The sequence below is a fragment of the Sceloporus undulatus genome, chromosome 3 (genome assembly GCF_019175285.1).
Source record: "Sceloporus undulatus isolate JIND9_A2432 ecotype Alabama chromosome 3, SceUnd_v1.1, whole genome shotgun sequence".
NCBI classification, from domain to species: domain Eukaryota; kingdom Metazoa; phylum Chordata; class Lepidosauria; order Squamata; family Phrynosomatidae; genus Sceloporus; species Sceloporus undulatus.
Genome location: NC_056524.1, coordinates 114,161,216 through 114,186,755, shown reverse-complemented (window position 1 = coordinate 114,186,755; position 25,540 = coordinate 114,161,216). Strand labels below are relative to the sequence as shown.

Sequence of the window (25,540 nt, the reverse complement as noted above, 5' to 3'; positions counted from 1 at the left end):
AAAAGAGTCTCCCTGGGATTAATAAAATTGCTGCTTGATGCCAAATTGATAAATGGTAATACAACTGCCACTTAAGACTTGACCTTGAACAACCATGCCAGCCTGGCATTTATCACAGAAACTTGGTTGGATGAGAGCTAATCAGCTTTGCCTACCATGGTTTCCTGTACAAGAGCAAGCAAGACCTGGGGAATGGGAGGTGGAACTGCAGTGGACAATAGGGGCCCCCCGACATGATCCATTTGGGTTTAATTGTCTTAAGATAGACAGGGATTCTGATGGTTTACCACCTATCCATCTGATCAATAATCCCCCTTCCTGAGAGATAGTGTCAGAGTTGCGTCAAAGTTGCTATTGGAGTCCAGTCAGCTTCTTGTGCTGGGGAACTTCCAACACCCATGCTGTGGCTGTCCTGTTAGGAGTAGCTCAAGACTTCATGTTTACCATGACAACCATGAGTTGGTCCCAAGTGGTAACTAGTTGCTGGGCACATTCTGAACCTTTTCTTTGCTGGGTAGGGAGATGGTGATCTGGCAGTGGAGGAACCATATACAGTTCTATTGTCTTGATGGGTCTAGACTGGCTGGGACTGAGAATTTCTGCCATGGTCGGGACTGGATTAGGAAGGTCTGCCCCAGAAGGCTGATGGATCTGGATCGTTTCTTGATGGCTCTTGGGGACTTTCCTGTTGCCCAGGCAGGCAATTCAGTCAAAGCCCTCATTGACTCTTGCATGTCCAAGGCAGTTGACACCAGTGCTCCTGAGTGTCCAATCTCAATGTAGAATCAAATCAGCCCCCTGGTTCGCCAAGGAAATGCCAGCAGCAAAATGAGTAAGAGAGAGACATTGGTAGAAAACTCAGAGTCTGACTAAATATTGTCTATAGCCTATCTGAAGATGTACTCCATGGCAATGTGGGGAGCAAAAAATCCTTATTACTCTCTGTGAAAACTGCATCTGAAAAAAGCTTGCTAAAGGAGCTGTTTTGAATGGTCAGTAGTCTTTTACACACTGGCCCATGAGGAAAAGCCATACGTGCATATAACTGTGGCTCCTACTTGCACAGAGGTAGCTTTGATTGTCTTGGTGAATGACCTATGCAAAAACTGAACAAGGGATTCAACCATCCTTGGCTTGAAATTTTTTTTAATATAAATTCCAAAAAGCAAACCTTGATTTTGCCATTTCATTTACAAGACATAATTTTACTATGCCATTGTATTTAATGGGACTCGAGCACCTAGATTTTGGAATCCATGGTGTGTGTGTGTGTGTGCGCATGTGTGTGTGATGGAATCAAACCCCAGTGGATACCAAGGGCCCACTGTAATGCCATATAAATGCAGACAGCTGTGACCATGTTGCAGCTTTAAAGAGATCTGGGAGAGAAACATCCTAGAGGAAAACTGCCATGGAAATAATTGTTTTTATTACACAAAATGCTACTACAAACCTTAGTAAGCCTGTCACTGTTGGCACAGTTATTTATGATGGACAGAGACTGCTGAAATCTGGTTCCTCCAATTCCAACAACATCTGCAATCAACTGACTCACTGAAATAATAACCTTGTAAAAAAAAACAGAAAACATAAAATTCAGATATTTGAATATTATCTCAAGACTGCAGTTCAGTATACATTAAAATTAGACATGAACTTTTAAATATATTCTGCATCATAAAAATGTTATATTTTCAATTGACACCTAATATAATCAGAATGATTTAATTAAGTTAATAGTGTAGTTTACACAAAACTATTAATTTTAAAAATGATGCCGTTGGTATCTGAAATTGTTTTTTTATGTGCTATGTAGGCTGTGTACAGGCTGCATCACATTGCCCGTGTGTGCCTAATCTTACTCATCAGATAAATTATCAGAAGTGAAGAATGGGGGAGGGTAAAAAAATTAAGTTGGGTTTCCAAATGAAATCTACAATGCAAAAAGAAACGTAGAAATGGAAACAGAATACGATCCTGCTTTCCTGAATGTATTTGACTTAATCTACAAGCTAGGATTCCTCCCCTCAGAGATCAGACTGACAGGGACAGTGTTCATTTCCACGAGAAAATGATTTGTGACTGAGAAATTGAGATGGCAGGTGGAGCAATCCACTATGATTGGGGCAATCCCCATGTGCCAGCCCGACTAGACAGGAGTCTACATTCTTTTTCAGTTATCACTGTTGGGACTTGGTTTCCCACTTCCATCAGTTAAATTATCTAGCCCTGACTTAAAATCAAAATATTTACATTTATATTCTCTTTTGTTCCGCATGCGAATGTGGCTTGCTCCTCCCAGAAAGGCTATTCACAGTAAGTCTAGCCTCTCATTCTTGGGATGGCACAGAGGAACAATCCATCACGATTGGGATATACTCAAGCTCCTAACTCTGTGTGAGACTATAATTTTTATGTTACTACCACCTGAAACATTGTTCTGCCAAAAGAAGCCTGTGCTGATTTATGCCTATCCAAATGTATGCCTGTACAGTAGGCTCTTTCCAGCTTTGTCTTGTAACAAAATAAATACAGCACAGGTAGCTCTGGCAGCCATAGATCTCACTGGATGATGTCAAACAGGCTTTAATACTACAGTATTACTATTGATACTATTAATACTACATTGAAATCCCATGTAAAGAAACTATGTACAGTTGGATATGTTGTATATTTTGCACTCCTTGAAAATCTCCTAACATGATCTATTGATACTATTAGATCCTCAATCTTTAAGTTTTCTTTTAGTGTCTGTGCTGTCTCTTTTCTGAACCTCAAGTACTTCACAAATCCAGTGAATTACTTCAGATTCAAAATGGGAAGGAGAGCAGTTTTGGGGACAGAGGGATTGGTGGGCTAGTGGGCAAAGGCTCCAGGTTTAGAGATATGGCTACTGAGCCATCGCTCAACAGAAAGTCAAAGTTGGCATTTGGGGGCTTCATTGGCCTTTCTCCTCAGATGCCTGGGCTTAATTTTCAGGCCTGAAATAGAGGACTTCTGAGCTAGAGATGTAGACGGTTGGTAACTGCATCAAAACCATGATCTCAATGGGCTGTAAATTTGTTTTGAGTACTTCATGTACTTGGGAGCACTGTACCAAAACTCTGAAGAAGACACAAGGTGGGTTGAAACCAAACTTTCTCACAGTGTATTGCTTCTTGTGAGTGTATTCCTGCTGGGAGTCAGTCTTTGAATTAAACAGGCCAACGTTGCCAAATGAGAGGTTCTCACTTACTGATCTAGCCTGGTCAGAAAGGCCTGATAATTAGTCATGTGCAGTGACGGAGAGCAACCACACCAGCCATAGCCTTGCCCCCACAGTCAGTGATGTGTTGAGCAATCATGATCTGATGACCCGCCAGCTTGTGTGCCTCCAACTGAAGAAGCGAAGCCACTTTACGGTTTTTATCTCTCTGAGTTCATTAAGAAATGTAGTCATCTTCTCCCAAAGGAGTTGATCATAAGCTCCCATGCAAACTAAGCAGTTGGAGCTCTTGGAGACTACAGCAGCCACAGAGTAAAATACTCTCCCCATATCTTCTTGCCCTCTTTATCTGGAGGCGCAGAGGGCAGGCTTCATGAAGCTCTGGATTGGGCAGCATTGACAATGATCGGGTTAGAGTTTGGAAGAGATTGTTTAGGAGAGATTCCATCAGCTGATGTGTGAACTTGTTGAATGGAAGCGAGGACAGCTGAATGCATACAGTCTGAAAGGTGCCTTTTTCATCTCGAAAGATACATTAGAATAATAGAGATGAAAGAGACCAGAAGGACCATACACAGTCCAATCCCTCTCATGCAAGAATACACAATGAAAGCTCTCTCAACAGGTAGTTTAAAAACCTCCAAAGATGGAGACTCTACCTCACCTCCACCCAACTCTGGGGGAGCATGTTCCACTGTCAAACAGTTCTTACCATCAGGAAGTTCTTCCTAAGGTCCTCCCCTTACGCAGGGGATCCGTTCTGGACCCCCCACGTCAGGGAAAATCTGCATATGCTTGCACCCCACAGGAAGCAATAGGGTGTATGCATGCGGCAACGGTGCAGCACACGCACCATTGCTTATATTATTATGGGGCTTCCACATAAGCAAGAGGCTGCCTATAGTGCACCCGCGTATGGCACTGGCGCACTGTAGTTAGATGGAATCTTGTCTCCCATAATTTGAATCCATTGCTCTGGGTCCTATTCTCTGGAGCTGCAGAAAACAAGCTTGCTCCATCCTCAATATGACATGCCTTCAAATATTTAAACAGGGTTATCATATCACTGCTTAACCTTCTCTTCTCCAGGCTAAACATAGCCAGCTCCAGTGTTAAGGAGGCCTTGTTCCTATAGTGACAAGTACAGTGCCCAGAACAGCTGTCACCAGCAGAAAAGCTGGCATCAGAATAACAGGATTCCCAAGAAAAGGACCTGTTCCAATAATAGCCATGATATCACCGGCTATGAATACAGCAGCTATGAATGTGCTATGGACGGGACCAATGGTGCTATCTACTCCAATTATAAAGAAGCTCAATCAGTATCTGAACCGGAGAAAAATTGTGACTTGGAAAGGTGTAGATGAGAAGATGGGATTGCTGGGAGAAGTTTCTCTTGACCATGTTGTGCCTAATCCAACTGAACTGAGATAGGAACTGGACAACAGAAGAATTTTGAATTTCTCTCTTCGAAACATGGTTGTCTGACCTCCTGTCCTAGATGCAAATGCAGTCGGCCCTCCGTTTTTGCAGGGGATCCGTTCTGGACCTCCCTCCCATGAAAATGGAAACTTGACGACATTCAAGCCACATAGGCTTGAATGGCGGGACATGCCCGCAGGTGTGCGACCCTTTATGTCCCCCTTCCATTTGCCACTTACACATAAGCAAAGGTGCGAATTCCAAGACCACACAAACGGAGGGACAACTGTAATCTGTCAGAGCTGCATACTCTACTCATGTACCTTCTCTGCTGGACTCTGCAGTGCTGCTAGCATCTACAACTGCACCAGGTGCTAAAGAAATACTCAAGCATCACCAATTCTATTTGCAGAACTTTACTACTAAGTAAAGGTGCAGCACTCTATACATGATAACCAACCATTCACAACTCAGTAATAACCCACACTGTCCATAGGTTATGCACATATTTATACACACTGTCTATTGCATGATGTCCCCACACAGGTGCCTGAAATTATCCTTTGCATCAGGCCTGCTGAATCATCCTGGGCATGTCTTCCAAGAGGTGTGACAATGACACTCCATGGTGCAACTCTTTCAGATGTTGCCTCAGCCATCTGCCAGATTCTGGCTTAATAATAGTGTTGTACATCCATACACACACTGACATAGTCTCAGCCACAACTGTACACCATTTCAGAGAATCCAGCAAGGGCGACACCAAGGCCTAATGAAAAACTACCTCTAAGGCAACTTTGCTGAGTGGAATAAATGGTTCTACTTCACCCAAATACAAAGAAGAAAGTCGGTGTGAGGAGTGCTTCTTTGATCTCTTCTTCTTCTGTTTAAGGCAGTCTAGACATTGATAGACCTTCCTGGGGTCAAACAGCAGTGCAAAGACTTGTCTACAGAACTGCCTCTGGTCTTCTTAGCTGGAGTACATAGTCTCAACCAAAGTATTTGAGGTCTTCCATTTGGAGGAACTGAATCATGTCTGAACTGAAGCTGCATTTTCCCTGTGCAGACTTCTTCAATGCTGAAGAATGCTATCAAGTACTTGCTTTGACTGTAGATGTTGAAGGCTGTTTACGATACACAGGTGCTTGTGGTTTGAAGGCCTGTTCATACAAGGGAGCTTTCAAGCAGTTCTCTCTGTTGTGCTGGCCTGTGGTGTAAATGCAGTACAATGTATGCACAAGGCAACAATATGGCCTTCACCCAAACAGTGAAAGCAGCTCAAATGCCCATCTCAGTTTGGAATGTTAGTGCTGCATTCGACATACTTCTTAAAATAAATCGAGAAAGCCCCAAGGGCTAGCGTGGCTCAAGGCCCACACCAACAATTGGTCTTCAGAAGATATCTTCCAATACAAGCACATGAATGCTGTTCCTGACAAGGCAGCTGTGGAAAAAAAGGAACTGGCGGGCTTCAGTGGGAGCCCATTATATAGCATTGGCAGAGTTGCGCGGGGCTACCACCAAAATTCTTTAGAACACTACAGAATGCTTCCTATGAGGCTCTCTGCAGAAGCAGATCAATGCACTATTTAACTTAAGCCTATTAACTATACAATCCTGTATTTAAGGTAGGATAGCATAAAGGAGAAAAAGACAAAAACTGGAGAGTACCCAATGGAACCTACAAGAAGAAATGGTAGTTAAGACAGAAGAAAGAGTAATTATGAATTTTCTAAAATCCATGAAACAAGTAAAGAAATGCACTGACCTGTAGGTGTGTTCTTACAAATGACCTCTTTCCTGTGTAATCAAAATTATTCTTCATCAAGAAATAAAGGAGTTGTGAAGCTTCTGTTCGAATTGAACTCAGTTTAGAATTGCAGCACTTCAAAATTTCATAGCACAATGCAGAACACATATCAGCTCTTCCTTCATAAAATGTAGAGGGAAACTGTAGAAGACACAAAAATATTAATAGCGTTAAGACTAACTTCTTTTAAAAGGTAGGGTAATATGATTACATAAAACCAGTGAAGTAAAATATATTATTTCAAATCAAATTCATTTTCTGTATTGCTAAATGTGTTTCCATGCACACAGAAAAAAATTATAGGGTCATTACACAGAGTAGAAATCACTTCTATGACAACTGTTACAAACATGCGATGAACAAAAAATGAAATCAACCCCAGGGCTGTTAATGGAATGAATACCGGCAGGTAATTGTGGACGATCAACTTGTTAAAAGCAGCATATAATAGACACTAAGGCCTGTTACAGACAGCCAAAATAAAGCTGCTTCACAGTGGAGGTATGGTGTTTCAATGATGCATGCATCCTAAGAGTCCAGAAGTCGCACCAAAGCCACACTCCAGCCCTAAAGACTGGAGCGTGGCTTTGGTGTGGCTTCTGGACTCTTAGGACACATGCATCATTGAAACACCATGCCTCCACTGTGACTCGAAGCAGCTTTATTTTGGCTGTCTGTAACAGGTGTAAATATATCTCACTTCTCTTTTGCTTAAAATGTGTGAAAGTAGGTGACATTGACAGGATCACAGAGCTACTGTGAGTATTGAATAATCAACATAGCTGGCAAGCAGAGAAAATTTGACATTACAATTTTGGCAGGATATTTTTTTATACAAACAACATTTATTATTAATTAATTAATGAAGATTACGGATTTAAGAAGGCTTCGTTTTTTAAAGTAATTTAAAATACAATCAGGAAAACTACTGAGAATCAAAGTTATAGTACAAAGTCAGACTATAGAAGTTAGATATCAGAATAAGAACTTGTAAGTCACGTTTTTATTGATTGTATGTTTTGTTTTTCACATTTTTTGTCATTTGTATGTTTTTAAATGTTCAGTATGTTTGCTGTGGTTTGTTTTTTTAAATACATTAATAAAGATTAAAAAACATTTATTGCAATCTACATACTTAAAAAAATGTCTTTTATTGCAATTACAAACAGAGCTTTTAATGCAATTAGAAAGAATCCATAACAAAGGGGAAATAGAGCTGTTTAAACACAAATGAAGAAAAGATATTACTCAGTGTGTTTAAGAACTCTTGTCATCATTGTAAAACAGGTACACAATACTTATTACACACTTATGTGTGCACTGAAGTAATTTTTGACTTATAGTGTCCCTAACTCACGGGGTGTTCTGAGTCTGAAGTGTGATTTATCTAGGGTTACAGACTGCATAGAAAACAACGTAATGATCAAGGAGCTGCAACACTTTCACTACGACAAAAAGTTGTATGCTTGGGATTGTTAGTATAGAACAAGTTGAGTATGGGGTGAAACAGACTACCCCAAAGGGGCCGCATCAAGCCAACCCTTCTGAAGCCAGATTGGGGCCATGGCAACCACACGCCACAACCCCAATCTGCCATTTTGTCAGCTGAAAAAGGAGCAGCAAAAAGCCAGCTTTTTTGCTCTGCTACATCTGGAAGCCAGCTTTAAGGCACTCCGGTGGCGTGTGGTGTATAAACACCACGCCACCAGAGTGCCTGGAAGCCGGCCCTTGTGTAAATGGGTGGGCAGCTTCCAGGTGGCTTGGGAACATGTAGTGTGTAAATGCTGCCCTAACATGCTGCCCGAAAGGCAGAGCAAAGGGGCGGTCTGTTTCGCCTCTACGTCTATAAAGTGATGCATCCTGTGTAAAAGATGCATAAGAAGATACTTCCCTCCCTTTCTCATAATGGTGGGAGATTCTGAACAGATAAAAGGAAACAGAGAACACAACTGTGCAATTTTTTACCACAAGTGTTGGCTGAAAAGTAAATGGATTTAAAAGAGACATAAAAAAATTCACAGTGAGTACGGCCATCATAGCCTACTAATCAAGGTGGTTATCAAACCACTCTCACATCAATACAGTCGGCCCTCCACATTTGCGGCTTTGACACTTGCAATTTTGATTATTTGTGAGGTCAAGGCCGCCTGCATGCACTTCTCCTCTTCCTCCCTTCTGGGCTTTTCCCCTTTGGAGGAAAAAGCCCAGGAAGGAGAAGCCAGGAAGGATGCATGTGCCAACCCCGCCCCTTTCCTGGTGAGAATAGCTGCCTTCCCAAGGCAGCCACCCACCAGGAAAGGGGCAAAAGGGAACTGATCCTCCTCACCCTTTTCCCAGTGGGATAGCTGCCTTGGAAAGACAGCTATCCCACCAGGAAAGGGGCAGGGAGCCAGTTAAAGGGACAGGTGGATGGGGGAAGAAGAGGGACCACATCTAACCCCAGCAAATGTGGTGCTCTTGCACTCATGTCCAGCCTGTGGGCTTCATATAGATAACTCGTTGGCTACTGTCTGAACAGAATGCTGGACAAAATCGGTCATTGGACTGACTTAATTTGATTTATATGTTACCTTTCTCCCACAGTGGGACCCAAGGCAGCTTCCAGATATAGCAAATTTAAAAAATTTACAATAAAAATTTAAAAACAATTAAAAGTTCCCAAATTGAACACTATGAAATAATTTAAAATCCACACAAAAGTTAAAACAAGTATGAAACACATCTACATAAAACCTTTCCATGCTCAGCTATTAAAAGCCTGCTTAAACAAAAACACTAAAAGCCTGTTTAAACAAACAAAAATTAAAAGTCTGTTTAAACAATTATACAGCAAAGCTGCTGCGAGGGTGGGGGCCTCTTTATCAAACCCTGTGAATGGAGACCCGATGGTGAGCCACTTAGCCAAATGGAATCACTAGATGGAGGCATTAGAAATGCTATTTAAGTCTATTGCCCTTTTTCATGCACTCTCTTTGGCAATTTCAGCAACCTGCCTGCAGTACAGTGTGAGCTGGCTACTTTGGGGCCAGGTAGGATTCCCCTCACCCTTTTATCTGGGAGTTTTCACCTACCCCATACTGTTCCCTGCCAGGACTGGGACTATTGGCTTGCTTGCAGTGGTGTCAATAAATGTTTCCTTTGGCAGGTAGTGGAAGGAGAAGATATTAGATTGGTGTACACCTTGGCACCCCATTGTGATGGAGGATTGGTCTTTGGAACTGCTTCCAGGGGGAATGCAACAGGGTGATGGTGGAAGGAGACTGCCCTTGGGGCTGATCTGGGATTGATTCTCTCTTACAAAGTCACAGGCTTTGGGAGGGAGCACCCCGAGTGTGGCCTTCCAAATATGACTGGCTGAGGTAGCAACCAATCCCTCTGAATTGCCTTTGGGGTCTGGTGTTTCTCGCAGGGGATAGCTAGGGAGGTGTCTGAGGCTGACATCTGGGCCTCAGCTGGACCCACACTAGGTTGTACCCCCCATCCCCCTTTGTTTGGTCAGTTTGCTTATTCCCACACCTTAAACAGTTTAAGTTTATAAGTTTTTTTTAAAAAAAGCCCTTGTTTAACCCAATTCTGATTGTGTCTGGTCTTATTATTTCATGGTTGGTCAACAAAGCATTTTTGTTTAAGCAGGCTTTTAATGGGTAAGCAGGGAAAGTTTTTATTCAGATGTGTGTTTTGTTTTAACTTTTGTACGGCTTTAAAATGATTTTATGGTGTTTAATGTGGGAATTTTTAATTGTTTTAATTTTTGGTTGTAAAGCAGGGAGGGTTCCAGCCTAGCCTCTCATGAAAGGGAGTTCCACAGTGAAAGCAGCCACTGAGAGGCTCTTGTGATTTCACCAAATGAGCCTGTGATGGTGATTAAGATCAAGTGAAAGCTTTCCCTTACAGATCTTAGTGTTCCAGAATGATCCAGTATGGCTGTTTATAAGAATGAGAGAACATGAAAACATTAAACAGATTAAGCACATTAAAGGAAATAAGAATTTAAGGAGACTCACCTTAAAAATGAATGATCTTAAAGCATTGAAGACATTTTTTAATGCTGTCTCTGACTGATTTTTTTGAAGAAAGCAAAGGTACACATCAAATACCTTTTTCATCAGAGGATTATGCCCATGATCTGCCAGGAGCTGATTCTTAAAATTGAGGAAAATGTATACATATCACTGCAAAATGAATTATATTCAGGTTCCCAAAGTTCATTGCTATATTATAGATCTGCTTTCAAGATGCTCTGATGGAAGCTAGCTGTAAACACAACATCCTAGCATATAGTAATACAGCCAGATGGCAGTACTCTCCTGGTAAATTTCAAAAACAATTAGTTAATAACATATATAACTAAGGTTTATATCCAGCCTATAAATATATATTTATGTTTATTTAAGAAAAATATCTTATGGGTATAATTGTTAAGAGAATTGTATTAAACTGGCCTAGATATAATTTGTCCCTAAATCTCACAGATAGTGCAGTTGCTTTTTTGTGTCACAGGGATGTCTGGACTTGGTTTCCTAGGATAGCTGCTTTGCTCACCAGCCCTAAATAGTTTAAAAGCAGTTTCATGACACTGAAAATGTCATTGTTGCTATTAACTTTATTTACACCATGCCTTTCCCCCCAAAACAGGTCTCAAGGTGGCTTTTAAATTAGAAATACAATATTGTTAAAACATATAAAAGATCAACATTAATTAAATTAAATTAATTAAATAGTAACTGTAAAAACAATTTAAAACATATAACTAAAGTAATTAAAGGCAATTCGTAAAAAAAGAAAACTACAAATGATAGTATAGCAACCTTGTAAAAACCCTTTCTTTAAAAACATGCAGTTCTCAAAAGCATATTAGAATAAAAAAACCTTTTCCTATTGGGAAATTGTGACTGGAAACAGACAAGTAGCTGTAGCATCTCTACTACAGATCTCTGTAGACCATGCCTCTTTATGGGGACTGGGGAAGTAGAAAAAAAAATCAGTTATGGAGAAAAATGTACTGCATATTCTCAGAGGCCCACAAACTATTTCTGATTAAGAATTCTCCACCCTTGAGTCAGTGACTGATCTTTGTAGCTGCCCACTTACTGCTTTACTTGCAATGGATCAGTATTCTCTAGCTGAATAAATCCCTTCTCATTAACCTTTAACAAGCAAAATGTTTGAAGAGTGGTTGAGTGGAATGGAAAGAAAAGGTAGATGTAGAACAAACTGAACTGAAGAGGTTGAAGATGAGCTCTAGTGCAGTGGTTCCCAACCTTCCTAATGCCGTGACCCTTTAATACAGTTCTTCATGTTGTGGTGACCCAAACACATGAAATTATTTTCATTGCTACTTCATAACTGTAATTAAATAGGTGTTTTCCAATGGTCTTAGGCAACCCCCATGAAAGGGTCATTCGACCGCCAAAGGCGTCCCGACCCACAGGTTGGGAACCACTGCTCAAGTGCTTTAGGACAGTCTTTCTCAACCTGACCATTGCCAGACATGCTTGTCTCCAACCACTAATCTACCAACCATTAACCTAACATTCCAGACTCTGGCTATTAGTTTTGATTACTGTATTAATTGCTATGAGCACTGGTTGCAATTCAGAGAGGTACAGGACAAAGTTTTCCTGTCTATTTGGAGTGAAGCAGGGTTAAAGTGTCACACATAACACAGCAATCCAAATGTTGGTAAAATCAGCAAAGAATCTCTTTTCTTGCTGTTGTTTTGTTATTTGCCATTAAGTCAGCTTCAGTTGTAAAGGGATTCTCTAGGGCAAGTGACATCTACATGAGATATTATCTTTGTACGTATAAGAACAAAGCCAATGTGAATACTTAGCTATGCACATCTAAAAACATACCTTAAATGCCATTGTAAATAAAGATAAGGTGTCCAGAATTGTAAGGCAAACTTCAGTGGCAATATTGGCTTCAAGCAAAGATTGGTGAAGGACATCTGCTTCTGAATGACCATAACCTATGGAAATTTGGAAAAGCTTTTATGCTGAACATCCTACATACTTCTACAACGTACATCTTTTTAACACAAATAATGCTAATCTGCTATAATTGCAGATCGACCTTGAAGAAAACTATTAAAATAGATCATATGTATAACATTTATGTGTACATTCTGATTACATAATGACTATTGTATATACTCATCTATAAGTCGAATAATTTATGCAAAAAATTGACCACAGAATCATGGGTCGACTTATACACAAGTCAATGCAGTAATACAGAAAAAAAGTGCCACCCAGCACCTCATTTTCCTTACCGTGGGAGCTCCTGCTCAGCCAAGAAGTGTGTATGAGTGTTCCTGCCTTCCCAAGGAGGAAGAAATAGCTGGTTTGTTTTGCAAAGGGTGTGTGTGTTTGTGAGTGTGTATGAATGCTATCCATGCCTTCCCAAGGAGGAGGGAAAAGCTGGTTGGTTTTGCAAAGGGCAGGTGTGTCTATGTGTATGCATGCTATCCCTGCCTTCCCAAGAAGGAGGGAAAAGCTGGTTGGATTTGCAAGGGGAGAGTGCATGAATGGGGAGGGGGGCTTTTCATTTACATCTTTTGTTATATGCCCCTAAGTTGTACCCTTGGCTTATCCACGGGTCATATCAAAACCCAACATTTTGGCACCAAAACCTTCCCTTGATCTATACATGAGTTTGACTTGTGCACGAGTACATACGGTACTTATTTTCCATACCCTAAAGGTTGAGGACACCTAAAGGAAATAATAACATATTATTTCTGGTGTCCTCAGTTGTGCTTTAGACACAGATGAGATAAACTTACATCTCTAATGAGCACAGGATATAATTAAATATTATGAGACATATTCATGTTATCTAGGACAGCATTTCCCAAACTCTGGACAGATGAAATGAAGTTTTTAAAAACTATATTCATACTTCATTCTTAAAAAAGATGTATTTTCAAAAAGTATACTTTTTTTACTAAGTGTGTAAAATTATGAATTACCCACCTTCAAGGGTAACCAGCCACTGTGCTTCCAAGTGAGTTACCATTCTAGGACATAACTGCTGACTGGAAGGCAGCAAGTCCAGAGCAGAGACTCATACAGGAAGGCATCAGATAGCTTCTTCTGATGGCCACATGTGGCCCCCACCCATTTTTATAAGTCTTCAGGGAATGCCAGGCAGATACACACCAAAAACTGATGAAAAAGGAACATACATTTGTCTTTACAACAAAGTACAGGCCCCATTCAGTGCTTTCTTTCAGCACTGCTAAAAAGGGTGTTCCAAATGTGGAAATAAGAAATCCAGCCCCTCTTAGGGGCGAAACAGACAGCCCCTTTGTGGCGGCTTCCTGGCAGCTTGGGGACATGTGATTTAGACGACACCCGCTCCCAAGCTGGCAGGAAGCCACCGTGAAGCCACCCACTTGATCACACAGCGGACAGCTTTGTAGCTCTCCAGCATGTCATTTATATGTTGCATGCTGCAGGAGCACCACAAAGCTGCAGCACTAGTGGAAAAGCTGGCTTTTTTCCAGCTCAAAAAAGAGCAGCTTACTGCTACTTCTTTCTGGGCCAGTAAAAAGCCAGAACTGGACTGCAGCATGTGGTTGCCATGGCCCCAATCCAGCGATCAAAGGTGCGGTGTCAAGCCACCCCTTCAGGGCTGTCTGTTTTGGCCTTGGTTTCATTATCTTGAGATGGTGTCATTTTGGGGTGGGGAGAGGGGAAAATTGGCATGTCACCTCTTTTTTCACATTTACATTTATTTTCTTTGTTGTCCTGTTGTGCCCTAGCAGCTATTTTTCAGGAAACTATTGTGTATGTTGAAAAATTTATGCCAAAAAATTGACCCAGAAAAACTTGGATAGACTTATACACAGATCAATATGGTAGATGGTAGTACATGGATCAATATGATCAATATCCCTTCTTCCTGCTGGAAGAAGGGAATGGTGGTGGAGGCTTTGGGGGATTTTTTCGTTAAGGTGGAGAGTAGAGAAGGTGCTAAAAGAAGGACTGACTTCCCCTGCACTCTCCCCAGTACAGCAGAAAAATCCCAGGGAGAGTAAGGGGGTGTTGGTACTTCCTTTTACAGGATGCTCTGCCTGGACAGACTATAGCAAGAACTGTCTGGGCAGAGAGTCCTTCTGAAGGAAATAGCGATATTCCCTCACCCTACCTGAGGAAATCTTACAGATACTGCTGCTGAAATAGCAAGAATGGGAGATTTGGTGCTTCTTTGAGTTTTACTATGGCCTGTTACAGACTGTCAAAATAAAGCTGCTTTGGGTCTCTTTGGAGGTATGCTGTTTAAATGATGCATGCATCCTAAGAATCCAGAAGCTGCACCAAAGCTGCACTCCGGTGCTTAGGAATGGAGTGTGGCTTTGGCGCGACCTCCGGACTCTTAGGACCCAGGCATCATTTAAATAGCATACCTCCAAAGAGACCCGAAGCAGCTTTATTTTGGCAGTCTGTAACAGGCCTATATTTCATGTGTGTTATGTTCTTTATTGGAATCAGTTGACTCTTTTTGTAATTCGTTAAAAATACAAGATTCTCCAGATGGAAAAGCGCTGTCTTGAGATCTAACCACTTTTACCTGACCTTTCGTTTTCGCTAAGATGTCATCTAAAGAACAGAAAAGCTACACTAGTTGCCTCAGATGCACTATGATTAGTACCAATACTTTGGTGAAAACTCTTGTAGCCAATGCTAGGCCAAATGGCAGTGTACTGAACTAGAAATGTTGACCACTGCATTTGAAATGCAGGACTCTCCTGCATTCTGGGCTCATTGGTTTTCCAATCCTGTTGGATTGAATTGCATTTTTTCTAAAGTGCTGCTGATTTTGATTTTTTGAAGTGAAATCTTGATTTGTTTCACTGAGGTCTATAAGAGCTGAAGTCTTTTCATTTCTAATAACTTTTCCCTCTACAAAAGGAGTAAGAGTCATTCCTGTAATTTCTCCTGTCAAATTTCTTCCTTTGATTAGTTGACAACACTTCTTTTTTTATCTTTGCCTTCTACTACTAACACTTTATTCAGAGCCTTTTCATCAAATAGCAGCTTACTTGGGAATAGCATGCTAGCTAAATTTGCTCTACCCTTAAAATCAACCTCCCAATGTTTCAGCCATAGCAACCACTGTCCTACTGCTGCTGCCCTGGCTGAATAAGCAGAGATTTATCTAACTTGCTTAACATTCTTTGTTCAGACTGACACCTAATGGATTTTCTCATTCTTGTTTCAATAATTTTTTGAACATTGCAGGAGCAAGAAGTTGCACATCAAGATGGCATTTGCTGTAAGACCATTGCCAGCTGTTCTGTTATTCTCTGCTAAACCAAATTTCCTTACACATATTCTTCTGTAGTCAGTAGATTTAAGGCAAGTAATACCTTTTACAAACCTTTTAACTGCTCTATATTCAAAAACCCTTTACTTAGTACTCTCCTTTCCAAATCCTTTTCTGAGTGTTCTTGACATGATTCTATAACTTCCAATTCTTCCTCCAAATAAGAACCTCCAAATCATCAGTAGTAGTAGGATGGCGGTTGTTATGACTGAAACATTGGGAGGTTGATTTTAAGGCTAGAGAAAATTAAGCTAGTCTGCCATTCGCAAGTAAACTGCTGTTTGGTGAAAAGGCTCTGAATAAAGTGCTAGTACAAGGCAAAGATAAAAAAGAATTGTGGCCAAATTCCATGGTGGCACAAACTATTTTCCTCATGATATGCTGACCTATTGTAGAACTCCTCCATAGTCTCTAAATGCTTTTTTGTTTGTTTGTTCTGTTTCCATTTTCCTTGAAATTTTGCTTCGACTCTATCACTCCTCTGATCTTTTATAAGTCTCACCTGCTTTTGACTTGATTAATTTGAACCAAAGTTGAGCCCCGACTCCTGCTTTTATGTGCCTGGGGTGTAAAAGCCTCACAATGGACACATGTACTAATACTGTGTCCCTCTCCCAGACAAAAGAGGTAATGGGAGTGACCATCATGACCTGGGAGTTTACCTCCACAGTTGTTACACCTCTTGAACAAGATCAAAACGGTCGCCATTTTCCACAGAATCGACATCTAACAGTTCAAGATCAGCACAGCAAAAAATAGTCTGAATTTAAGAGAATGTCCAAAAAGGATAGTCTGTGGGGAGAACCAAGTCATTGCCATAAAGAAATTGCCAATCTAAATTATAAACCGTAAGCTAAAAAGAGAAAAAACCAAGTCAAATGAAGGAAAATACATGGACAAAGTTCCTTGAATTCTGCAAATGTGGTGAACGAAAAGGAACTGAAGTAATGACCAGGAATGGCTTAGGGTGCACTAAGAGGTGGGTGGAGCTGCCTAGCGATCCCAAAAGATCCCAAATATGCTCTGCACAAGTGCAAGAATGCCCAATTGTGTGATTCAGAGGGACCACAAAAGAGAACTGAATTTTGTTGTCTTTTAAACAAACTATTTTCTACCTGTACTTCTCTAATTAAATCTTTAAAGTTTCTGAATTATCAATGTTTTCAGGATTGTTACTACATCCATAAGGTTGCACTGAAGTTTGCTGTGTTGGGGATTTAATTTGATGCTCCATGCTTGATCAGTCTCCCATAACACACACCAAATACTTTAGAATGCTGCATTGCTTTCAGGAGCGTCTCTGTTTGTGCTTGCAATTTGCTTCTTCATATGAATAGATTCAGTCACAATGTCCATCACAGACTCCTGTTGATCTGTACTAAGCTCTGATTGGCCATTCCCTTTGTTCGGATCCACCTTCTTTTTGTGTAAGGCTTTTCTGGTTTCAAAAAGATAACCCGAAGTTATCTCTGCAATTTTGTTCTCTACATTGCTTGTGCCAATTTTAATGGGCTCATTAAGGAAGGCTTTTGGTTTGACTGTTACCTGATTCTTAGGGGCTGTACAGACCAGCCAAAAGGGCCGGTGTCAGGGTGGAGTGGGGGTGTGGCGACTGCCCACTGTCCGCCCCGACTCTGCCCCCAAAGCAGTGTCACGCCATCCACCCGTCCAGATGGCAGGCGGCTTGGGAATGCTCCTGCAGTGCAGCATTTACACACACTGTGCTGAAGAAATGGAGAAAAAGTGCTGGAGAGGCGGCAAGGGCGGCTTTTTGCTGCTCCTTTTGGGGCTGGAAAAACACCGGATTTGAGCTGCAGCGTGCAGTTGCGGCAGCCCCAATCCGGCACCCTTTAGGGCCGTCTGTTTTTGGCCTTAGTTTTTTTCACCTTAATGCTCCATTCCACTTCTGTTCCCCCCCGCAAAGATTTCAACATCACTCTTACTAGATGAGAAATATTTTCTTCAATAGCAACTCCAATCTATATTTGGATACTTGTCGCTCACTAGGCTTAATGCTTAAATCTTTTATCAGTATTATACAATTGCTCTCCGCAAACTGCGTATTTGCTTTCTTGGAGGTTTGAGACGTGCCACAGTCATTTTAATAGCAACTCTGATCCAGACTTGGATACTTGTTGCTTGCCAGGCTGAATACATCTTTTATCAGTATTACACTATTGCTCCCCATAAACTGCTTGCAGGCTTGGAGGTTTAAGACGTGCCAGAGCCAATTTCCACTCGACATCTTTGTTTTTCGCATGGCAAATATTCTGAAGCTTCCTCTAACCCAAGCCTGCAACTAAGCAGTTTGTTTTCTTTTCTTACTTCCTAATTCTGATGCCATTATAACTTTTAAATTTCTGCTACTAATTGGCTATTTAAGATGAAGGAGGGAAATTGTCTGACTGGTTGGCAAGGCAGGAAATCAAAACTGAAGGTGACAGTTACAACAATTTAGAATTTTGAGATCTTCCCTCAACTGGTTGGTATGAGGAATTAAGCCATGTGTTGTGGATTGTGTCATTAGCCTCACAGAGTATTTTCCTTCTTCCATAGAAACTAACTGGCTCTTTAGTTTCTATGGGAGCAAAGAAAGCATTGGAGTTGAAATGAAAAGGATGCCAGGTAAAACCCCATGCCCAGATGTAAAGCTTCAAATAAGTAGTGCTTTACTTGGTGAACTATTTAGCAATAACATTATGCTGAACACAATTATGCTAAACTAATCTATACTAAGCTGAGTTTTACCATATAGAGACACACATAAAATGATCATCGATATCACTGTATATACTTGTGTATAAGTCTAGAAATTTTAGTAAAAAAAACTGACCCCAAAAGCATGAGTCAACTTATCCATGAGTCAATGTAGGTACTGTACTTTGACTCTTACCAAAAAAAAAAAGGAACTATCTGCATCTCTGAGTAAAGTGTAGAAAGGTGAGAGCTTAGTCTGTCCTCAGAACACCTAACAGAAGCAACAAACACATCTACTCTCTGCAGTGTCACTTCTGATCTTTTTGAATGCCTAGGTGAGAAAATGGCACTGGTGGCAGTTCTTTGGTGCTTCCACTCAAAGGAGCACCAAGAAGGATTGGGCTTTGAAGGATTTATATAAGACATCTGTGTATGTTTGTCAGCTTTTCTAGGTTAAAACCAGGCAAAGTTATCACTTTAAAGTTAAAAGATATAATCACTACTAACAATGACCATTTTCTTTGCTTTGCCTTTTCATCTTTTTTGGCATCTGTTGTCTTAGCCCTGCCCACATATCATCGCTTTCCCCACACATTGCACAGCCACCATTTATCTCAGTTGCCTCCTCATCCATCCAACCTTTAGGGTTAGCACAAACAGTTGTGCCTGCTGGAATTTTGTATGTTCTTTGGCAGTTTTCTTTTGCTTTGTCCTTTATCCTCGACTTATCCATGAGTCATATCAAAATCACAATTATGGCCCCAAAACCTGCCCTTGACTTATACATGATATCAACTTATAGTCCAGTATATACAGTAGTTATGATCTGCATGGTATATTTCAGCAGTATTCCTATTTTTGACACCTGAAAGTTCAGAAACTTGATAAGTTTGTCAAGCGATATTAATGATGACAAGCGTAATCATTTCCAAACATGACTTTAAATTACTAGATTCATTTGAAGCAATTTCAACAGAAGCTGACTTCAACCTCATTGTCTTACCATTGTCTACAGAAATTCCAAGTAAACTTGATATTTTTCTCACACTGAAAACACAGAAAAAGTCACTTCATTACTGGGTGCGTCTTCACATCCAAATTAAATCATGGACTTTACATTTTTCTTTTATTAATATTCTAAGTATTTTCTCTTAAACATCATGCCAAAATATGGTCACATGATCAACCAGGCAAATTTCAACTTTTTAAAAAGGGTTCTAGAGAAAATGTACTTCAGTGAAATAGTTCTCCAATGGCAGCTGAAAGACAACAACAAAATCAGGATGACTATAACAGAATGCTAAAGTGCAATTTTGAAGTCTGCCCAATATTGCTATAGAACAATTTTATTATATTGTATTAAAATGCTGTACTTGACCATGTTTCCACATTGTGTCATCTCTTCTTATTACTATTTGGCAGTGAGCACACAAAGTTACTTGACCTAGAAAAATAAAGTCCATGACATGTTCTGGTGTGGGTTTCAACCTGTCTCTGGTGTTGTGGTACTAGATGCAATTTCAGCTGTTATGATGCCATGGAACTTACTGTGGCTAAATGTGAGAGAGTTATCCAGGCTGCTCAGTTGCTGTAATCTGGCATGCATCATCCCTGTTCTGTTACGGGAAACAGGCAATGTCTGAGATTTTCGATCATGAACTATGGGTCCCAACCCCTCCTGGTTCCTGCAAGATGAGTGAAATGGGACAGAAGCAAAAGTTAGACATGTTGCACTGCAGCAAGAGAGAAGCGTTAGTAAAGCAGCTCATGCAAAACTCTGTTCTAGAGGGTGAAAACAGAATGCAGCCTATTGCCTATTTCAATTAACATGCTGGGGGTGAGGTTTTACCCAGGCAGCTGAAGAAATCATCTAAAGCTCACAATGTATAAAGGGTGTGGCCTGTATGATTTATTTTCCAAACAGAATGATTTCTACTTACAGTTAGAAGCACTGTAGCTACAGTGAGAGTCTTTTAAAAGATAGACTCAGTCAAGAAGACTAACTATTTCATAACTATACTTTGGTTGTTTTGCATTATCTAGAACACAATAGGCAACATTCCATAAGCATTACAGCAAGTTAATGTCTAAATTCAAAATGCTTGGCATACAACTGCTCTAGAAGTTTTTAATTCAGAGCAGTATATATACTACATGTATAAAAATTATAACTCAGCTGGAACTAAAAAGACTTTGTGTGTTGTGAAATAATGTTAAAGAAGGATCAGGGTATGTTTAGTAAGCAGGCATGCAGTAAGAGCAGAATTATGTCAGATGCTATCTTACCAAGACAGGAAGGGAGTAGAGCCATATACTTTGTTAAACTTGCCAGCAATCAAGTGAAGGAAATAGAAAAGTGATCTGTGTTAGCAATCAGTACAGACTAACCTCCCAGTGTGTACCACCACCAGAGCTGACAAGAAATGAAAACCAATACCAGAATTACACACATCCCTGTCTCCTCAACCATAGGGTGTGTAAAGATTACATGCATTTTCCTGCTAATACATTCCTTTGGTGCATCTCAATGTGGAAAGTTAATAATTTTTGTGAATCTTTTCAATAATTCAGTAAACATTAGAAAAGTGCATAGTTTTCATTTCAGTGTTTCATGCAGCACCATCAAGTAATACACTATCAGTGAAATAACAAATTCATCAAGAACTTAATACATTTTCTTCTTCTCACACATCTTTCTACTTCTGTAACCCTATCAAGTACAACACATGAGAATTATAGTTTGATGCAAAGAAATATCATATATTTTTAAATGACAAGGCTTACATACAATAAATATGATTACAAATATGCAATTGTAAAAGAATCAAAATCATGTTGCCATTCACCCTGAGAAATATCACTACAAACACTGTTGTCACATTGAAGTCTTATGATTTAACTGTCAGAAAGAGCAGTTCCAAAGGCAAATGTGTATCTAGAATGTACTTCAGATTACAGGTGAGGGGTCAAATAATGGAAGTCAGAATGCCATGGAAAATGTTAGAATGAATTCAGTCTAAATTCAACATTGCACTGAGGCAGCAGTGTCAGCATAATGGAACTTTCTTCCTATCCCTTTCCCATTCCATCCTCCAGAGCAGGTTTTGGGTGGCTGCAACATGGAGACTACCCACCTCCCAATTCTGCTGACAAAAGTAAATCTGCCAGTGGATGTCTTTTGTACTGGAACTAGGCCACTGTGTGCACATTTTTTAAAAAAAAAAATTGGACAGAGAAATCCACACCTGCACTCTGGTTTTCTACCTTAGCTGCTTTGAACAAACTAGTACCAAAAGCAAGTGTAGTAAGTTTATAGCGAGAGAGAAAGAGAGAGATCACAGTTCATACAGCTATTTTCTATTTGGCTATTTTCTATTTGAATCAGCTCAGGAATATAGGGAATAAATAGCAATAAAAGTGTTTCAATAATCTCAAGTAGGCTCAGATTATACACACAAGTTGGTTCACAAAACAGCATATTGTTCTCCATGCATTTCCCTCCCAAAATGTTGCCATTCTAAGCAATGGAAAAAAAATCATCAAATAAATAGGATTGCTTCCAAAGGAATATTTGCGAAGAGAGGGGAAAGGGACAACATACAATCCATTTTCTTCTCCTGGGCGTGTATCTGGAATCAGCTCCTTAATTAGGTCATGCCTAATATGTGACATAACACCATGGCTAGTATGTCACAATTATAAGTGGAAACAGTTTTGGATGCACCAGGTAAATCGCCATTACAAGGGCTGGAAGCATATGGACAACACGACCTTGTTCAATGTAATTAGAATGTCCAGTGTTGTAGAAATTATTTACATAATAATCACTATGATGGCCTGCATGCAGTTGCTAGCTTTCACAGTTGGCCATTGCAATCTCTATAATTTTGATAATCAATTCACATTTCTGTAGAACTGAAGTGAAACAGCTTGGAGTGGGTTTTCAAAGGCAGAACAACAATAACCACAGGTAACATATCCCAGGATATAAGTGCAATAAATAAATAAATATGTCAAAAACTACTAAATCCATTTACTTACCATTAAATGGGCATACCCTTCAATGTATATTATTGACTGACAAGAATTTAAAGCATTCAGTTACAATAAAATTACACAAGTAGGCTGTACACAGTACCTGGCTATGTATCGTTTTCCCAAGTATTGAAACTGATGCAAGCACACTCTGCAAAGAAACAAGTAGTTACTGTCATTTGGAAGTTAGACTTCATTATTGTAACAATGTAATTTCCAATGTTGCTCCAAATCAAGGTAAAATATAATCAAATAAATAACTTCCCAATGATTTTGGACTGCTAGGGTGGCAGAAGCTGAGACTAGTGATGGGAACTTACCTCATCACATGGCACCTGGCCCTTGAACTGCCAACCTGCTGACCTTGCAATCAACAGAGTCACCATCTTAATTACTTGAGCCACTGTGTCCCTCTCATAAACAAAGTAAAGAATTCCATATTTCAAGTTTCTATTTTATGATACTCTTTACTTTCTATGTGTAAGGTATTTTAAGTTTCCTAAGGCTTCAGCCTTTGGTAAGGAAACAAAAATACAGATATTTAAATGTCAAAGCCAAGCCTGTTAGGGTCCAGCTTTAAATCAGCAGAGTAGCAGAAATGTGCCCCTGTCTAACTATGCTTCCCTAAGAACTGAGATTGAGTCCAAAAACAGTGGCTTGGCATAATGGGTTCCGTGGTTTCTTGCAAAAAAGGCTTGAGAGGCTGCATAACTATGTACGAGAAAACAAGATGGATGAGGTCAAAATGGGACTTCTGAATAGAGGTAAGAGGAAGAAACAAGGCTCCAATTATGGTAAATTGTGCATGAAGAGATCCTGTGTGTGCTTAACCAGGTTTTAATCTCTGCTCAACTATGGTACCCCACTGGGTGTCTCTGGGCAAGGCCCACTCTTTCAGCCTAGGCAGCAACAAGCATTCTTACCAAAAACAAAACAAAACAAGCAAACAAACAAAAACTCTGTCATAAGTGTCCCTTAGGTTGAAAAAGACAACAAACAAGAACAACAATGTGGCTAACAGATAATGCTACACTAGGACTGCAGGTTTCTAAACTGAAAATGTGACATTAATGCAGGCTTTATAATTTACAATTTATGTTTTGCTTGAAATGGGATAATTGTGCCAGGTTTCAGAATAGCTAAGTGAACTTACTCTGCAATTGTGAAAAAATCCATTAGTTCTGATGTTGAGGCCTTATTCCAGTACGTGAACAGAGCATCTGCAATGTACAGGATAATAAAATCATCAATAAAATACCAACATCACAACATTTGTTCAATGATTACTACCTTTAAGGGCTAAAGAAACAGGAAACAGGAAACATAATTTTTTGTGAGTTTCTTGGGCTATGTGGCTGGGTTCTGGAAGAGTTATTCCTCACATTTCACCAGTGGCATCTTCAGAGAATGCTGGCATGGAAATGAGTGGTGTATCTATACTGTGTGACCATTGGTTGAGAGGAAGTGGTTTACATGTTTATCTGTGTGTTAGTCTGTTGTTGAATATCAAGCCTAAGAGTGGGAGGATATACGAGGATAATTTATGTCTATTTAATTAGTGATCCACTGTCTGCTGGAAAGCCCCTGACCCTGGGTGATGTTCATTTGCATGTGCTGAGTCTTGATTTATGTGTTTTTCAAGACTGGTAGCCAAACTTTGTTCCCTTTCAAGGTTTCTTCTTTCCTGTTGAAGTTGTCCAGGTGTTTGTAGATTTCAATGGCCTCCCTGTGCATTCTGACCGGTTAGTTGCTGAGATGGTCCAGAATTTCAGTGTTTTCCCAGCAGACAATGGGGCTTTTCCAACAGACAATGGATCACTAATTAAACAGACACAAATCCTTCTTGCATATCCTCCCACCCGTAGGCCTTACCATTCAACAACAGACCAACACACAGATTAACATGTAAATCACTTCCTCTCAACCAAGGATCTCACAGTATACAGTGGATCCTTGTTATACGCTGGGGTTTGGTTCCAAGATTTCCCGTGTATAACAAAATCCGTGTATGCTCAAGTCCCATTAAGTATAATGACATAGCAAAATGGTGTCCCTAATAAAAAATGGAACATCAAGGTAAATTTATACTTTTTTGGAACATTTTCAAACCGTGTATGCTTAAATCCGTGTATAAAAAATCCGTGTATAAGAAGGGCCGACTGTATCAGAGTGCTCAATTACTGGTGTAAAATTAATGAAATGGAGCCAAACAGACTTCCTAGACTATGCTTATTAGAACAGTTGCACTCTCAATTGCAATCTACATGGTCCTGGCAACTGTTAAACTTTATAAAGAGCTGTGGCCTCCCTGTAGCTTGTACTATGAATGATCAAGCAAGAAAGGGTGCAAGACAGAGAATTTTGGACATTGCGGCTCAAGAAGACATAGCCACACTCAGTAGGGTAGGCAATTTAAAATGGTTGAGCCAATACAAACGGTCCTTTCAAATGCCATCTTATCTAAAAATACAGATCCCTAAACATCTCAGAGAGGCATTTACCCGAGCAAGATTCGATCAACTTGATACCATGGTAAGACATGGAAGATTCCAGGGTATCCCTTATAACGAACGAATTTGTATTTGTGGGGATCATGAAATTGAGGATCTAGCACACATTTTGTTTAGTTGTAATTTGTACCAAGCAGAAAGGGATCAATATCTTCATCCCTATATTAAACGAACAATATACTGGGATACCCACATCAGAACATCATACTTTATGAGTGGACAAGATTCAAAAATCTCTATTGCTACAGCTCGGTTCCTTCATAAAGCATCGCTGTTGAGATCTAGATATGTTGGAATGATTGGTGTTAATTGTAAGGGGGATGAACAGATTTGATGTATGTCGACGGATATTTTATGTTACTTTTGCCTCCCATTTCAATTCCAATTTTAATTCTGTTTTATTCCCTATGGTAACTATCTTACATACTACTGTTTAATTGTTAACTATTTTATTTTATCTGTTTTCTAGTATATCCTTTAGCACATATTGTATATCTTTTAGATATACATAAGCTGTAGACAAGTAGT

At 40.0% G+C, this 25,540-nt stretch overlaps 1 protein-coding gene across 19 annotated transcripts in view; it reads right to left on the bottom strand.

Moving 5' to 3' along the window:
- Positions 1 to 25,540, bottom strand: part of DOCK9 (dedicator of cytokinesis 9) — a 180,440-nt gene that overhangs the window by 20,199 nt on the left and 134,701 nt on the right. For 11 of the 19 annotated variants that reach the window (XM_042456882.1, XM_042456886.1, XM_042456898.1 and 8 more), the window contains 7 exons: positions 23,656 to 23,722; positions 22,606 to 22,653; positions 20,016 to 20,152; positions 12,293 to 12,408; positions 10,442 to 10,579; positions 6,396 to 6,578; positions 1,454 to 1,567 (listed from right to left, as the gene is read on the bottom strand). In XM_042456882.1, the coding sequence (XP_042312816.1) occupies positions 1,454 to 1,567; positions 6,396 to 6,578; positions 10,442 to 10,579; positions 12,293 to 12,408; positions 20,016 to 20,152; positions 22,606 to 22,653; positions 23,656 to 23,722 (803 nt within the window). Of the gene's footprint in view, positions 1 to 1,453; positions 1,568 to 6,395; positions 6,579 to 10,441; positions 10,580 to 12,292; positions 12,409 to 19,470; positions 19,515 to 20,015; positions 20,153 to 22,605; positions 22,654 to 23,655; positions 23,723 to 25,540 lie in introns of all 19 variants that reach the window. The other 8 variants (XM_042456895.1, XM_042456891.1, XM_042456890.1 and 5 more) reach the window with 2 other exon arrangements.